Here is an 18,413-nt window from a genome sequence, read left to right on the forward strand (position 1 = left end):
GTCTCCCAGCCTCCCACTGCCTGTTATCGATCTTTTTAAGTGCAAACTAATGAGTCGTATATATACCTGATGGGATGCTCTCACTCTACCACCTCCAAGGAGTTAAACTTACACAAAGAAAGAATCAACTGGGTGAGAGGGAGGGTAGGAGGCCACAGTGAGGCCGATAGCTGCTTCGGCCCCTTAAAAACCCGCGAGATGGTTTCTCTTGAGGGAACGCAGCAGACCCTATCCTCTCCTTTCCTAACGAACCCATTAGCTGCTTTGCGGGAGATTTTTCCATTCAGGTCGCTTCTAGGGCAAACGCTTTTGTTCGCTACCAATCTCTGTAGTGGGAAAAGAACTATAGAGAAATGCAACGCAAGCTCGTGCCAGCAGCTTCCTTGCGGCAAAGCATCCCTTCCGCTCAGCTTTGGCAATTTAGGAAGAACCCAGGTTCTCAGGGGACGTGGGTGAGGGGAACTCCGGGTCGAGAAACACATGAACCAAGAGTCTCTGTTTTTACTTTCTATCTACTTCCATTCCTAACCCCATAGCTACCCCTCCCCGCCCCTATATCAGCACAAACACTTAGAATCTCTACAAATGGGTGGTGGTGGTGCTGGTGACGGTGGGTGGAGGGACATTTTCTTTCTCTAAGATTCTGAATAGGATCCAGCCTCCACACTAAAAGCCGCATTAAAAACAAATAAAATCAAATCAGCCAAACCCAATGGGTAGCAACTATCTCGAGAGAGAAGCAGCTGCTGGCACCTGCCTGGATACGCTGCAGTTGGAAGCGGTTGGCTTTTTGTACTGAATTATTAATTTATTTATCTCCCCCTCGTCCCCTCCCCCTCCCCCGACTGCTAGGCAAGAAATCTCGGTGTCTCTACATCTTTCCCTCCGCCCCCACCTTACAGGAGTCTCCTACTTCTCGGTCGCGGGCCGCTCTGCCGCCCGCCCGCGGTGGCAGTGGCGTCCCTGGCCCTCTGCGGCCGCGGCGCTGCGCGGGGGGCGTCCCGCTCACCGCACGCTCCCACTCGCGCCGGGAACGGCCCGGCCGTGGGTCCCGGCAGCGGCGGCGGCAGCGGCGGCGGCGGCGGCGGCGGCGGCGGGGGAGGGCGGGGGAGGGCGGGGGGAGGCCGCGGGTGACAGATGTACTCTTCTGACAGCTCTCAGTATCAGCCCAGTGGCTCCCTGCCATTGGCTCAGTGCAATGGACCGGCAACGCCGCTCAATATAATAACACTCATGCCTGCCAGCAGCAGCAACTCCGAGTGCGGGCGCCGAGCGCGGGGGATGCTGCTGCTGCCGCCGCCGCCGCCACTGCCGCTCCGGCGGCTTCCGCTGCCCGGCTCCGCTCGGCGGTGCTGCGGCCACTGACTCGCGCTCTCCTCGGCGCGCTTGGCCGGCCCCTCCCAGCCCGGGATCCTCCCGCGGGGCGCATCGCCCCGAGGCGAATTAGAAGAGAAACAGCCTGAGAGGAAGAGCGCGGCGAGCATGCGGAGGCGGAGGAGTCTGGGCTCGCACGGCAGAGGCGAGTAGTGAGTCTGTCTCCGGAGGGCGTGCGAGAGAGGCGGCGGTTCGCCCTCCTGGTGGGTCCCTAGCCCACCCTCCTCGGGCCCCGGCGCGCTGCGGCTGTGGGCGAGGGGTGCGTGGAAGCGGCGGCTGCGGTGGAGGAGGTGGCGGCTGCCCCATGGAGTGTTACTACATTGTCATCAGCTCCACGCATCTCAGCAACGGACACTTTCGCAACATCAAGGGAGTTTTCCGGGGCCCTCTCAGCAAGAACGGGAACAAAACTCTGGTAATCGCTTCTGTTTCTCTTTCTCCTCTGTTTAAGAGGGCATTTGGAGGGTTGAGGTTACTGTGAGGTTGGGGGGGGGGGGTCCGCAATTCAATTTGGTTTACAATATATTTTTGTTTATCTTGTGGGCGTGAGGTGATAATTTGGTGTAGAAAGAGGCAGGAAAGCTGTGATCCATGGCTGTGGTTGACACTTCCACTAGCTCGGGGACTTTCCACCTTGCTCCGTAATGGTGAAGATTACCACGGTTTCTCCTTATTTGGAACAAATTGTGTCAACAGGACCTCTTTTTTTTTTTTAAGAAAGAAAAGAAAATAACCCTAACCCCAAGTGACCCCATAACATCTTTCGGTTTAGGAAGCTGAAGGTGAATGAGGATGTGGGTGTCTCTCATGGAGGCAGGAAGCCATGTGACTGGTGGCGTGGGGCGAGTGGCGGGACTGAGTGATGGTCTCAGAAGGAGTTTGTTCCAGCTGTCTACGGAAGGAATGGCAGCAAACTTCTCTAGTGAAAAGTTGCCAGTAAAACTGAACGAAGTGACTCCAGAACCCCATGCCATTAACTTTAAGCTATTCCCTCAAAAGGTGTTGGAGATGAGTGTGAGGGGTGAGCACTGTGACACAGTCAGAACCACAAGGAAACATGCCAGACAAACAGAGCCCATGCAATCCTGGGAGGTTCTCACTGGACCACAGGGCTTGAAGAAAAAGGACTCCTGATTGGGTGAGAGATACGCCAAGGACTGAGATAGTACAGGGTGATGGAGCTTACTTTTTCTTTCAGGTGCCCTCTTAGCTACAAGACTTCCCCTCAGAACTGACTCCCAAGTCTTGGTATCTTCTGAGAAGTATAAACTTCAATAAAGAACAAAGTAGAGAGAAGGCTCATTAGGATGAGTACTGCAAAAAGAGTAGAGCCAGGGTAAGGTGATAATATGCAGATATATACATCACTAAAGTCTGGGTCTATTACCAAGCAGCACCCTTTCCCACTTCTCATTTTTTACAAAGTGAGTATTTAGCCCTGAATAAGTAGAAGTTTAAGGGCAGACTTAATTAGTCCAAAAGTAAATAGAGTATTCTTAATCGTCTTTTCCTTATATATCTTAAAATATGATTCACCATAAGCTAAAAAACGTGTGTGCATGTGTTTTCCAAGAATGAAAAGTTTTCATCTGATGTTTTAAGTGAATTCTGTTATTGATGTGATGCCTTTGATTATTTTATTTTCCTTGATTGTCTTGGACACTCTCCTTACTTAAGACTCAAAGGAGCAGGGTTAGTTTACTGCTTTTATTATTGTTCTGGATACAGTTGTTTATTGTTGAACAAAGGAAAGTGAAAATACTCTTCTGTGGTAGATCTATAGGCAAAGGCTAAAGGAATTATGGAAATTGTTCTGGCTAGACTTAGAGAACTCAACTGTGTGTGAAGCTCATTTTGGGGGGGAGGGAGGCTTCATTTTGGAAAAAAAAAGCATGCATTTGTTTGTTTTTTATATCAAGTTTGATTTACGGGAAAAGGCAAACTAATTGAACAAAATCTCATCTCCATGGTTACAATAATGGTGTAGGTGATAAAACCACACACTGAAGTTCATAGAAAAAACCTACTTGTTTGCCAAACCTCTACTTGTTAAAATTCTGGTAATGTTGATTAGGTCAACCTTGGGCTTCTATCAAAGGCTGAACATGCTTTTGCTGGTATGTTTGTTGTAGGTTTGAAGTTGATTAGTCGTTTATTACTCATGTTGACAAGAATAGGTTAGAGTATAGATTTGCCAGTTTAATCTTCAAATTAAAATTGGTCTTAAAAATTAGCTACCTAAATGAGATGAATAAATCTAAATATATGCAAATATCAGAAGCAACAAACTGGGATAAAAAGGTTTAGAAATGGCCCCTGTCATATTTCTCTTATTTATAGTAAAAGGATTTATAGGGATTTCATAGCTAATCCTTCAAGGTTGTGTTTACAAATTGCTGAAGTTTTTGTTTCCTGTGCAAGAGATTCATGCTGACTGAAAGATGTAGATTTTCATATATAGTTCTACTGTATTTGAAACTATTACTTTACCAAGTAATATATGTCATATGTTTGTTTTCTGTGTCTTCTGATGATTTTGTTATTGAAGAGAATGAGATTTATGTTTGACTTTGTAGCAGAAGAGATTCTAAATATATTCATAAGTGAATTTTTAACTAAAGAACTTTCTATACTTACCTAAAAATACGTTGTTCTTTAATGCATAGGATGCAGTGAGGACTTACTGTAAGCTAAAACTTACTGTAAATTATAAGCTAAAAACAGAAAACCTTAAACTTCTCAGAAATAGAAACCTTAATATGAAACACGAATATTATCTTACAAATGTATATATGCCACATTTTGAATATTTTCAGGTAAGAATTTATGGTTTTTAATTCCGGTTTCACAGAGTAGTTATTATAAGATCTTTTTTACTATTTTGTGTGTTTGATTTTGACGTATTTTGAACTTTGCCTTTAAAAACATCATCACATTTTGCATTTTGAAATATGTATTAAGTTCAAAGAATTTTAGTAATATCTCTAGTGGGTTTTTATTTTCTTATTTCAGGAAAGCACAACTTAAAACATAAAACCCATTTAAGGGACTTTTCCAATGAAATTCCCAATTATTTTCAGTCGCTGGATAACTAATGCATATTCTGAACATCTTTTAAACTCATACTTTTAAAACATGATTTTATAGTCTTTAAAAATTAAAGATAGGCTATAACTGTTAATACAGTGTTTCTTCATGAATTAGAAGATTACCTATCGAATAAAGTTACTTACAGAATAAAACTGTTTTTAGTAGCATTGATTAATTGCTTTAGTTCTAAATCCAGAATGTAATCCTCCCGCTCATACTGAGGAGATTATGAAAATGTACAGTCCTTTCCATAGGTCATATTATGTCATTCACACAAAAAAAATATTAAGAAATACTTAAAGATTAAGCCTGTTATTAATCTTGACCCTATTCCTGAGCTTTTAAATGTATTTCTCTTCTTTTAAATGGAGGTCATGAAAATACACAAATCTCCATTTTTGGAAGGTCTTACCAACAAAGAGAAGATTTCTCTACTTATCATGATTTCTATTATAAATAGCATTATATCTGTGGTATACCTTTAATTCCATAGAATAAGAAATAAGGGAATATTTTATTAGTGCTCCAGAATATGTCTGAATAAGTTATATGTTCTAATGAAAATGAATAATGTTTACCATTCATATATTCTCATTTTTCCTTAGATTATCCCAAACCACCATTGTGTATGCAATTATTTATTGGATTAAAACATTTTGTTATTCTAATGTTTTGCAACTCATCCAGAAAAGTTTTTTTGCCCTAATTATACATTTTAAAACTTTTAATAGAAAATATTTAAATATATATTTAATACAGAATTTAAATGTATATTTAATCACTTTTAATAAAGAATTTGGAGTTTGTGGATCTTTGGAAAAATTACTAATTTGTTTATTACATTCTGTTAGTTGGTCAGCATTTTTGTATTTCACAAGAGCATTATGTCTGTTTAAGGACTGTGAAATTCAAAAAGAATGAGTGCTGGTTTTGAGGTCATAGAGTGAGTCAATATTATAATACAGATTTCCTGACTCTAGACATATTTCCTTTATAATTCATATACTAAATTAGGGAATCAATAGTAATTTATATGGTAATATTCATGTTGATAAAGTGATGGTTGGTATTGGTGTCATCTGAAGTTTGAAGGCATTCTACTTTCCCACTTTCCTTCAGGTGTGGAAAAATGATGCCAACTCACAGAAAAATTTGAATTCACATTTACTTTATTTCTCATTGTCCAATATGCAAACATCAATAATTTTTGTCTTGCCTAAGCCCTGTTTCTGAAGGCTGTCCTCCATTTCCAAAATATTAAGTGCCAGGTTTGATAAGAAAAGATTGATTTATTACTAGGTTCTGAACATATCCGTTATTTAGTTCATTCAGATTTATTGAGATGCTTTAATTGCAAAGCAATAATGTAGGCACCACAGGCTCTGTGCTGAGTATTATGCACTAAATGTTATGCATTAAGATGTATTCATGGATGCTCCTGTTCGCTTTGAATGTGTTGAAAAAATAGTCACATATTTTGACAAATTTGCAGGTTTCTTGTCACTTAAGACATTTTCATATGTATTCATTTTGAAAATATGAAAATATTTTGGATTTTTTCCTTTGCATACACAGGAAAAATTAGGTAGGTCTTTGAAATACACTATATGGACTTTTGTTCTAATGATCATTATCAAAATAGCATGTCATTCCCTTACACATTTCTGTTATCTCCTACAGATTATAATTTAAAAAGATTTCTCCACTCACTAAAACCCATTTATGTGAAACATTTAGGATTGTAGTAAGATTAAAGAAACAAGTTGTTGAATTAGTGCTACTAAAATGTTATCATTGTTAGATTAATATCCTCAAGAAAGGTCAGGTAAGGGTTAGGATGGTTTAGGGTGATTAATTTATCACCAAACTTCCCCATGTTATTCCTCATTGGAATCAGTTATATACTTTTCCGAGTTTCTTTTATAGTATTATACATTCAGTATTAAAGACCATCTTGTGTCTCAGTTTTCTTAACTTAAGGTGTCATATCTTCTTTTCTATACTTGTTTTTTATTTTTGTAAAACTGTACAACATGTGCATTTTCAGAACGCATTTGAGCAAGGAAAATAACTTATTATTGAAGTATTGGTATTATGAGGTAGTCAAAAATGTAAGTGATATTTTAAGGCAGATGTTGTTAAGTAATACTCATGATTCCATCATACCTGTTTCAGTTCATCAAATATTATTTACATTCTTTTTGATAACTGCAATTCAATAGTGATAGCCTCTCCTGTCGTCACATTTCAGTTATGCACCAGTAGTTTCTAGTTTTTAGTTTATGCCTTCAATTACGTTTTTGCTGAAAAATACAGATCAACAAGAGCCTCAGGGACCGCTAGTCCAAAGGTTTAATATTGTTGTATTCAGGGCTAATTTAGGCTGTAGAAGTAGTTTACTGTGCACCATGTTTTAAACTCTTTGGACTTACATGCCATTCAAAGAGGAATACTCTTCACAGTCTGCTACTGTTTATCCTATTTTTTACTGTTATATAAGTTTATTTATATCACCTTCCTGACCAATAAAGGCACTTGAATTTTTCACCTCTATTACTATTGTAATAATCATAATAAAGAAATGCAGATTTGGGGATGATGCACTTTTTCATTTTAAAATTGTAGACTTTCACTCAGACCACAGGTGCTTTGGTGATTTCTTATTGTTTTTGCCCTTTTAAAAAATTAATTTCAAGTGTAATTTTATTTTATAATTTATACGTTTGGAAAACATGTTTAGTTCATGTAACCTATTTAGAAAATAGTTTTTGAAAGTATTATACACAAGAGAAATCATTTGTGTTAATGAATGCAATGCTAATACAGTGTTGAAATAATTTTCTTCAGTGATCCTATTTAACTGAGGTATTAACTATTGGAGGTAAGTTTTTTATATTAGGAGTTTGTGTAATCATTCCAAATAGAAAAAAATAGCAGTTTTAGTCTGTAGTATAGTGTAGCCAAAATTCATAGATTATTTATATCAATTTATCACTTTTTAATATTGATGACTATAATATTAGTAATTTTATTAATTCTGTTCTCTAAATATATTACCCTGAAACCATTTGTTCTGTTTAATCTCATTCTAAATTCTTCTGCCTCTGAGAAAATTCTTACTGTATATACTGTATTATCATGATGTTTTCAACTAGTGAGGTTTCATTAATTTTTATAAATGTATTATAGTACACTTCCTAGCACAGTGTAAGATAAAGAGAGGTAATAAATAATTAAAACTCAATCCTAATTGTCAAAATAACAAAGTCCATTACGTGATGTAGTACTCTGGACTCCTTCGTAATGGTTTGGCACCATTAGAAGAAAGTTACATACTTTTCTAAATGTAAGTACACTTAATGTATTCAATGTTTATGATGACTATGCTGTATTCAAATTATAAGAATACACTTTTTACTTAAATAGCTTTAGAAAAAATGACCTATGCTGAGTGTGATGACTAGTTTTATGTGTCAGCCAGAATAGTAGCCAGTTATTTAAGTAAACACAAAATCTAGTTGCTGTGAAGGTATTTTGTAGAGAGTTAATGTCTACAATCAGTCGACTTCAAGTAAAGGAGATTATCATCTATAATGTGAATGGATCTCATGCAATCAGTTAAAAGGCTATCAGAGCAAAAACTGTTTCCCGGTAAGGTAGACATTTTGCCTCAAGACTATAGCATCAAATCCTGCCCTGAGTTTCCAACCTATTGGCCTGCCCTACAAAGCCCCTTTCCTTCTCTCCTCCTTCTACTTCTCCATGTACCACCCCCCGCCACCTCCAGTCTCTGGATGGAGATGGGAAGTTAATTCTGTTTATCTGGAGAAACCCAAATGATACACTGAGGATCAGTTACAATATCTTTTACAATAACACAGTCCAATATTTGAAATATAAATTGTATCAAATTCTAGTTGGATTTAAGGAAATGGAAGAAATTGACATCATTAAATTATTTAGGTTTAAAATTAATAGAACTTAATGTGGAATATTTTTGTTGTTTTGTAAATGAATGTGTAATAACTTTATTTTAAATATTTGCTGGGATTACTGTGTATCTGAGTTAATCCCCCTGCTTCCTCCCAAAAAGCATTCATAAAACTGTAAAATATAGTTATTCTTAATCTGTTCAGCTCCAGTAGCTAATCATATGTGCATTTATTGTACTTGAAGAAAACGAGGCTATCTTTAAATGATGGGAAATATTTCTTAACTTAAATCAAAAGTGTACAATTTGGTAACCTAAATTTAAGAGAGTTGGCTTTAAAGGGTAGCTATGTAAAATGAAGGATTATATTTTGCAAAGTGAACATATTTTCATGAAAAGTATATGGAATGATGTCAGTAGCAACCAGCCATAAACCACCAGGAATATAGCTGTGGTTGAACCAAGCTGGACATATTGGTACTTATTGGAAGAAGGTGTAATGCACACGATGGGGAACCTTGATGCATGTTATGAAGAGGAAGTAAGAGATAATTTTATAGGATTTGGGATTGTGTAAGGTAATTCTGTGGAGAGTAGATTAAACCACTGTTTTATTTTAGATTGTACTGTGAGGAAGAAGGGCCAGTTCCAGGATGGGTTATCTTAGTACTTTTTATCTAGGAGGCGAGAAGATAAGAGTGAAGGTAAAAGTGTAGTTGGTCAGAAAGCAGCTTTTGCTCATGTTGTCTGGCAGATGGGCATGTTTGGTAACAGAAACAGTATGTTTGTTTTTGCCTGTCACCAAATATGTTTGTGAAGTGGTCTTGTTTTCTCCTATTTCCATCATAGTCATCATCGACCTTGTCTGAAGTCCATGGACTGTGAAACTGTGTTTGGTAACAGAGCTACACCTTACTTTCAGATCCAGACAAGCTCCTAGCTGATAGTTCCCAAGGGCTGCTCTTTTCTTTCTCAGATATGGCATGAGAATGAATGGTTGCAAAGAAGAGGTGGGGGGAGGCCATTAGAGAAGACAATTTTAAGGGAATGAGATCAAAGCCAGGGAGATTTAGGGATGAGGGAGGGAAGGGGAATGGCTGAAGGTTATCAAGGTGGAGCATGGAGGATGTGTGCTTTGAGACAAATTTAACATAGAGCAAAATAGTGAAGTGAAACTTCATTGAAAACTCTAAAGCTATAGAGATTTTATTGACAGTGGATACTTCCCAATTCATGACACAGTACAAGTGTTTTAGGATTTGAAGAGATATAGGGAATTGTGTCATAAAAGATGCAGTATAATCCCATGAAAGTTGGAGTCCAGAAAATGAAGAAGAATTTGTGAATTCTGGGCTTCTTGTGGGAACTGACATTATTGGGGATAAAGGAAAGGACAGAATTGGTTCCCATAATCCCAGTGCAGGTAGTGGTAGCAGTGGAGTGGTGGGGGATGACACTGAGGGGGAGTCCTGTGGGAAGCACTCAGAGTTCTTGGCCTCACCTTGGGTTCCTTCTGTGACACTAAATTATATGCACAGCCCTATTTTTAGCCTCAGAGCCTACTTCTGAGCCTTGCTAAATTATTAAGGCAGATGGGCATGGTTAGTCCTACTGCACAGATTTTCTCCCACATTCAACCACTGGGGTGTGTTGGGGTGTGTCATTGTATTAACAGTGACTCAAATGTTGACCCATTCAAATTGCCTTATTTGTGACCTTCAGATAGAAAACACCTAAAGAATTTGATGTGGAGCGAGCAGACTTTGGAGAGAATTTAAGGAATTGCCAAAAGCCTTAGATGGATTATGGAAAAAGCAGGAGGGTTTTGGACAATAAGTAACTAGGGAGGAAGTAACACAAATTATGGAGAAGGAAGGGATTTAATGGTGTGAACGAAATGATTTTTCTTACAAATGATCAAGGATAGAAAGATGGGAGGAAAAAATGGATTACATCTTTGTTTAATGAAAGAGTTTCAAGCAACAGTTCCAGTGGCCTCCAGGGAAGTGTCAGCAGAAATACAGTGCAGTTACCTTTGTGGTATTTCTTTCAAAACCTGATGTTTAGCAGATTACCTCTCTTTGATGAAACAAGGCATAGTACTTCGTAGTAGGGAAGATAATTAGTGTTTTCACTCCACGGTTGTGTTCTTGCATCCAGTTTAGCATGTCTTTGTGAAAATACTTACTGTCATACATAGTAGTTGAAAGCACTTTATAACCAGATGGACCTGAGCTCAAATTCTAAGTAGAACTCTGTATCAATAAATAGCGAGTAAAGCTTTTATAATCGAAATCCCAAATATCAACTTTCTACCTATATAATGTTTTATATGAAAATTTTAATATAATAGAAATATGTAACTAGTTATTTTTGACATTAAGTGGCTTAGTAATGTCAAGGGTAAAAACTGATTTTCTTTGTATTTTTCCCACAGTTGTAAGGTGGTTAATGCTCCAGCTATCACATCTACATTATAAGCTAGAAAAAAAATGAGTAAAGAGGAAGAATCAAAAGTTGAGTGTTCAGGAGTTCCCGTCATGGTGCAGTGGTTAACGCATCCGACTAGGAACCATGAGGTTGCGGGTTAGGTCCCTGCCGTTGCTCAGTGGGTTAACTATCCAGCGTTGCCGTGAGCTGTGGTGTAGGTTGCAGATGCGGCTTGGATCCTGCGTTGCTGTGGCTCTGGCGTAGGCCAGGGGCTACAGCTCTGATTCGACCCCTAGCCTGGGAACCTCCATGCCACGGGAGTGGCCCAAAGATATAGCAAAAAGACAAAAAAAAAAAAAAAGTTGTGTTCACTTTTTTAAAGAAGTCCTACTTAACAGGGTTTGCTTATATGTCTTTAGCTAGAGCTGTATCACAGGACTACTTCTAAGTGCAGGGACGGATGGACACATGAGTAATTAAACCAGGCACACTGCTAAGCTCAATAAAATCATATTATGTTAGGAAGAAAAACATGTAATTGATCAGACAAGAAAAGTCTGCCACAACTGGCCACTAGCTTTATGACCTTGGTCAAGTTCACATCTCTATTAGTTGTATTATCCTTAAATGGAGATGATAATAATACCAACCTAGAAGCCAGGTTTGCCCATCAAATGAGATGAAGCACATAAAATAATTTGCATAAGATTGATACTAATAAACTAATAAATAGGGGTAGTGATTGACAGTATTTCATACTGGAATATTCATGTCTAGAATATCATCTGTGCAATTCCATATGTATAAATTTATACAATCTGAACACTTTTAGTATTGAACAATAGCAATATTTCCTTTTTTGTCTGTTTACCCATTGCACTTCTTATAAGAATATTTATCTCTACCCCAATTTTCATAAAATCTCCTCCCTTAAAAATGGATTGAGCCCTAAATATTCTTGTAGATGAAGTCTTATGAAAACCTTCAGATATAAGAAATTCTTTTGACTCATAAAGTTTATGGAACTATACTTTGTACTCCTAGGAAGCTGGCTCTTTAGGAAAGCCTAGAATTTCTTTTAACTATTTTCAATAATGATTTCAGTAGCTGTGACTGCCTTGCAATGTCTTGGATCGCTGCACTTCTGGTGTTACCAAATTAATATTTACACTAGGGGGCGGCATAACATTTCCTCTTATTCTCATGTACTCAGGTATAGTAAATAATCATGCGTTGATAAATTTGTCAACTATAGGGTTGCCACAGATTTATTAATGAAAAGTCACTTAAAAATTTTACTGACCAAGAAGTCAGTATGGAAGTGCAAAATAGATGTGATGGTGATGTATTTGCTGTGTATTTTGTGTACTTCCCCAAATAACTGTTCTTGGCCATTCTGCATCTCAGCCACATGTGATATGTGTAGTATGATGGAGCTGACAGAGTTAGTTTCTGTCTAAACCATACCTTATTAGATTATCACTCTTGGCTGTAAAAGTGTCAGTTTTTACTCTTGAAATTAATATTTCTGTTTTCTTCTGAGTACCTCCAACCTCCTAGTTTTATGATTCTTAAAACCCAATTTATTTTAATGTCGTAGTTAACATATAATTAAATTTGATTGACATTTTTGTAGAATGCCTTATTAAGCAAAATAAAGGTGGACTGTGATGATCATTATATGTTAAAACAATAGCTGTAACAAGATAAAAAAATATGTGAAATTGTGAGGTCCAACCCTTATTTTTCGTGATTGCCACATGTGATATCACAAAAAAATAGTTTAAAAAAATGTGAGACTCAGATTTCCCAGTTTTATTAAAATTTAATGGAGTTTCCTCCATGGAAATTGGGATTAGATTTCTTAGGGAAAATGCACACATTGCATAAAATAACACAAACTGTTCTGCTTGTGTTACTAATCACTGTGAAATTATTGATGCAACATGAAAGATGCAATTTTTATGGATCAGGACTTAGAGAAGTTGATATTATGATACATGCTGCTACTCAGAAACTCACAAGGCTTTTTTAAAGATAGAATAATATTAATAAAATTTCATATGTTTCATGTAACATATTGCTGTCCTGGAGAGCCACCTTTATGACAATATGTTACCATATTATTCCACAGTAAAGGGATAGTGAAGCAAATAGTAAAAATAATAATGATAATGAATCAAAACAACTTGATTTTCTTTGTACAGTGCCTAACATACCTGTAAGCATAATTTGGTGGTCTAAGAAAAAATTAGAGACAGAGGATATTGTTTACTTAAATATTAAATTGCTTTAATTAAAATACCATATCAGTAATTCAGTTTACACATGCTGTAGTCTAGGCATTACTCTATAGCTAGGCATTATTCTATAGCTAGGCATCATTCACCTTCTAGGCATTAAACTATTTTGACTTATTAATAAAATGCCAGTACAATTATATCAGCTATGCAAATGATAGGTCATGTGAGAAATTCTTCTCTCTTTTCTCTTGGTACTCTAAAATAAGTACAATATCTCTTCTTTGGCACAGGCAGAATAGACATATACACACATGGCAAAATCATGCTTTTTCCCCCTTCCTGCCTCCAGCCTCCCCTTCCCCCCTTCTTGGCTTCTCTCTCTCTAATTCCCCTCTTACTACACCCCCACTGTAGTCTAGAAAAGCATAGAGTATATTGTTTTTCCAATTTCATCCTGTCTGCATCTTTATTTCTCAGCGAGTACATAGAATGCTACTAGCAGTGTAGAGAGCTAAACAGTTATTTATTTGAAAAGCAATTAAGAACTCTTCTCCCCACCTCAGCCACTGAATATATCAGGGATCTCAAAATAATACTGGTATGAATTTGAGAAATCTGAATCAGCTTAGTGGTCAAAGTGCCAGTGGATGGCCACAATCTTAGGAATTAAAAATAAATAGAGATAAAGGGATAAAGAAGGCAGGGAGAGAGAAAAGGAAGGAAAAAGAGAAAGAAACAAAAAAAAAAAAAAAAAAAGAAAGAAAGAAAGGAGTTCCCTTCTTGGCACAGTGGAAATGAATTTTACTAGGAATCATGAGGTTGTGGGTTTGATCCCTGGTCTTGCTCAGTGGGTTAAAGCTCTGGCATTCCCGTGAGCTGTGGTGTAGGTCGCAGACGGGGCTCAGATCTGGCATTGCAGTGGCTCTGGCATAGGCCGGCAGCTATAGCTCCGATTAGCCCCCTAGCCTGGGAACCTCCATGTTTTGCAGGTGTGGCCCTAAAAAGACAAAAGACAATACCACCACCAAAAAAAAAAAAAAAAAAAAAAGGAAAGAAGGAAAGAAAGAAAGGAGAGAAGGAAGGCAACATGGGAGAATTTTCTTTGACAGTGCCTAACATACCTGTAAGCATAATTTGGTGGTCTAAGAAAAAATTAGAGACAGAGGATATTGTTTACTTAAATATTAAATTGCTTTAATTAAAATACCATATCAGTAATTCAGTTTACACATGCTGTAGTCTAGGCATTATTCTATAGCTAGGCATTAGAATGGGGAAGGAAGGAGGGAGGGAGGAAGGAAGGAAGACGAAAGAAAAAAGATTATTAATTCTTTTTAGGCAGTGAAGAGGAATGTAAACTAATATATGAGGTTATAGTAATTTAAATAATTTGATGAAGATATATTCAGGTTTGCCTCGGATAATCCCAGTTTAGGTTGTTGTCCTGGAATGCTTAATCGTGGTACTGCCTTTAACTCTTCCTAATATTCCGACTTGGATTATAATCTATATGGTCATTCTGCTAAATATCAAAACTTACAGAGTGACAGGAATCCATGTGAATTGGCTCCCCATTCTCTTTCTTGCCTTAAAGCTTATATTCCTTTAGGTTTTATAGATTTTTAGGAAAATGCTATCAACAGCTCATGTATTCAATGTGATACTTGGCTATTTTCTTAACAACTCTAAGCCCTATTATATACAAAGAATGTAGTTATTCTTTCTCCCCACCTCTTGGCAGTTTGAGTTTAGCCACATGACGGAAGAAGAGATTTTCAGAGGCAGGACAATGCAACGGCACAGGGTCCATTGGAGATTGCTTGAGGCAGTTGCAATAGAATGAAGAGAAGGAAGCCACAGTGTCAAGTGGCCACATACCAGGCAAGCCTTGTCAGTGAAAAGTTCCTGGGGCTGAAGAGCAAGCTACATTGTTCCAAAGCTGACTATTTTAGTGGCAGAATTTTACCCAGGCATTGGTAGCTTCGGTTCCTCAACAAGCCTCATTCAACAGAGTCACCTTTGAATCTGTCAGCTACCTAATACTCTTCCAATAAATGTATTTTATGCTTCATTTAATGAGTTAATTTTGGTTTTTTTTTAGCTGAGAAACCTGACTAGAATTAGGACAACTCTAGAATTCCAGGTTTTTTCAAGGACGTGAACATTTTGCTGGGTTCTGTATCCAGAGGGTTTTGACAGTGTTTCCCTTTCTCCTTTGCTTCCCATCATTCTCTTTCCTGTCATTATTGTTACTTTTTATAATGGAAGGTGTTTAGCCTCTGGAACTAAGGAGACCTAGGTTTAAATTCTAGCTGTGAATCTTGGGCTAGTTATTTAACCTCAGTTTCTGTTTCTTTATCTATGAATGACAAGAATTGTTATTCATTTAGCTCCTGCTATACATCAAGTGTTATTTTAAGCATATTACATAAATTATATGTAATTTCTGCTGCATTGCTTTAAGATGGGTATGTGCAAACAGGATTGCTATAAGGATTAAGTAATAGAAGGGAATTCTCTACTTCAGTGTCCGGCACATGGTCAAAGCTATTATTTTTCGCTATTATTGATACTTAAAGAAGTCTTGTCCTTCCTCCATTCCAAAGCCAATACATGGACTTGTGGTTTACAGAGAGAATGTGAAAGATGCTAAATGAGTAATACAGAGTACAGGTGCTTTAGAGAGTCCAATGAAAAATAGGCCAGAAAATTGATCATACAATTTAGCACCCATATGTGGCCTTTTAGTGGATTGCCTAGCTTATCCTATGCAGGAAAATGGAAGTTCTCTGGTGCACAGATACCAAACTAGATGATTATAATTATTACCTGAAAATTTAGGAAATAACAACATTCTGGCCATAGCTACTACATCTCAGTATCAGTGGTTAGGGTACAAGAATCTGGCTTTCTCAGGAGCCCCAGATGACTCTCACTCTTTTAGGGTAAACTGCACCTGGCTTGGTATCAGTGAATGGCCTTGTTTCAGAGGGATGTTTGGATGTCACACATTCATACTTAGTCTGAGAGATGAGGCCCTGTTCTCGCCCTTAGGTTCTCTGTCTAACACTCCTCATCCCACTCCTACCTTCAAAGAGATCCTTTGGAAAGCTAGCAAAAATGCTTCTGTTTCATTGTAAAGGAAAATGAAATTAGAAAAAAAGTTTAAAGAAAATAGTTAAAGGATATAATTTAAAAATTTAATAGAGCATAACATCTACAGAAGGGATGAAAATTTAAGACAATGTTGCAAGCAGAAAAAAATTCTAGTTCTAGGTTCGGCTTCATGAGACAATTAGTTATCTTGGCAAATTTCCCTTTCAACCATTCTTTGAATATATTAATTCATGCAGAAATTAGGATTAATAAAGCATTTCATAGTATGTAGTAATTTTCCATGCTTGCTGCTTTTTTAATCATTGTGTTGAACAGCAAAGCAAATGGTTATGCTGGTAAACAGATAAGCATCAGCATTTTAAAAGATAAGAGGTGGAAAGGTAAATAGCTTTATGGAATGCAGGGTAATGCTAGGTACTTTTATGAAAAGTGTATCAAAGACTTAATATAATGAATTCATATGTCCTGACTGTATTCTTATTAAATCAAATGATATATCTCAGTTACCTTTGAGATTCTATTCAATTACATATTTAAAAAAATTTGCATAGTTGTTTTTTGTTGTTGTTGTTTTTTGCTTTTTAGGGCCGCACCCACAGTATATGGAAGTTCCCAGCCTAGGGGTCGAATCAGAGCTACAGCTAACCTGATGGCCTAGGCCACAGCCACAACAATGCGGGATCCAACCCACATCTGTAGCAATGCCAGATCCTTAACCCACTGAGCAAGGCCAGGGATTGAACTGGTGTCCTCATGGATACTAGTTGGATTTGTTACCACTGAGCCATGATGCAAACTCCTGCATAGATGTTTTTAAGTCAGCATTTATGTATATGGGATTGCTTTTATCGTTGTTTAGAATTTTATTTGTAATGTGAATATGATCTTGTCAGAATCAATTCTACAGTAATAATTGTGTGGTTGAGTTTCAGTTAATTAATATAGTTTGATAAATCATCTAAATGTCTGATTAATCTTATCTAGATCATATTTTAAAACTATGTTTTCAAATCCTAAGAATCAATCAACTTGTTTAATTAAAGTTTTCAGTTTTTGAGCACTTATTCTCTCAGGTCTAGGGTTAAAACTTACATAAATTTTTTCATGTAATCATTTCAGCAGCTCTTTAATTTGGTGCTTTTACAATTGCCATTTACAAATGAGAAGACAGATTTTAGGCCTTATTAAAGGTCATCTGTGTTATTTTTAATTCATAGCTATCTTGTGGACACTATAGATAATGGATATGAATGCTAAGTTTTAACATACATATGTGCATGTCTATTCCATTTTGTTTAGTTTAGCCCACAAATAATGAACAATACATTTTCATATCCTAGAATATATGGTAATGTTCAGTTATAGAGATTCAGAATGAGGAACTCTATGTATAAATCCTTAACTATTTTTCACAAATATCATGGCTTTATTCTCAAAAATGCATATTTCCTTTATCTTTCTAATTGTTTTTCCGTTTTTGGTATCAAAGTCTGGATACTTAATTAAAATTTGCATTATTGCCTATTTGTCTATCAAGAGTGTTCAATGAAGACATTTTCATATTTCTTTTTCTTCTTATAGGTAGCTAAACAGAAGGCAATTAACTAGATTAAATTATTTGTGTCAAATGGTATGTTTTAATATACATTATATATTGTTTCAAGGCAGAAAAAAGAAATTTTTTAGTAAAAGATAGTATTTTAATAAAATTCAGGGCTTAAGGTATTTTTCTGTACTTTTAATTTACTTTGCAATTTCTTTCCCCAGCTTTTTTCATTCCTAGTGTTTTCAATCTTCTATTTACTAGCTATTGAGAGTAATAAAAGTTCTCAAACCAAAGCAGATAATAAATTACTTTCAAGTCATTTATAGCTGATGGAGAGCACCATCATTTTCTGACTTATGTTATTGGGTTTTTCATTTATAGGAAAAAGATAAGAGAAGCTGTACATTTTCTAATCACTAGGCTTAGTAGCACGCGTTTGTAGAGGGCTGGCTTTCAGCTCTAGACAGCTCATAATGTTTAGGTTATCCTCCCATCTTTCTCAGAAGATTATTTTCAGAGAGAGCACAAGAAAATGAAAGATATGAAGCCTTTTAATATATTTTTTGGTAAAATGCTGGTGCTTCTAAAGTTATTTCCCCCTAATTGCTGGCTGTGATGCAGAGGAGAGGAACAGGGGATGGGAGGGGCAATGAGAAAAGCACCCCGTGATGTGTGAACAGAA

General features: G+C 37.1%; 1 protein-coding gene across 1 annotated transcript in view; it reads left to right on the top strand.

The window, feature by feature from the left end:
• Nucleotides 1,114–18,413, top strand: part of ZNF804A (zinc finger protein 804A) — a 307,929-nt gene continuing 290,629 nt past the window's right edge. Inside the window, exon 1 of the mRNA XM_021075928.1 lies at nucleotides 1,114–1,789. Within this exon, the coding sequence (XP_020931587.1) occupies nucleotides 1,679–1,789 (111 nt within the window). The 5' untranslated portion in view covers nucleotides 1,114–1,678. The remainder of the gene's footprint in view (nucleotides 1,790–18,413) is intronic.

This window comes from Sus scrofa, chromosome 15 (assembly GCF_000003025.6).
Source record: "Sus scrofa isolate TJ Tabasco breed Duroc chromosome 15, Sscrofa11.1, whole genome shotgun sequence".
Classification (NCBI taxonomy): Eukaryota; Metazoa; Chordata; class Mammalia; order Artiodactyla; family Suidae; genus Sus; species Sus scrofa.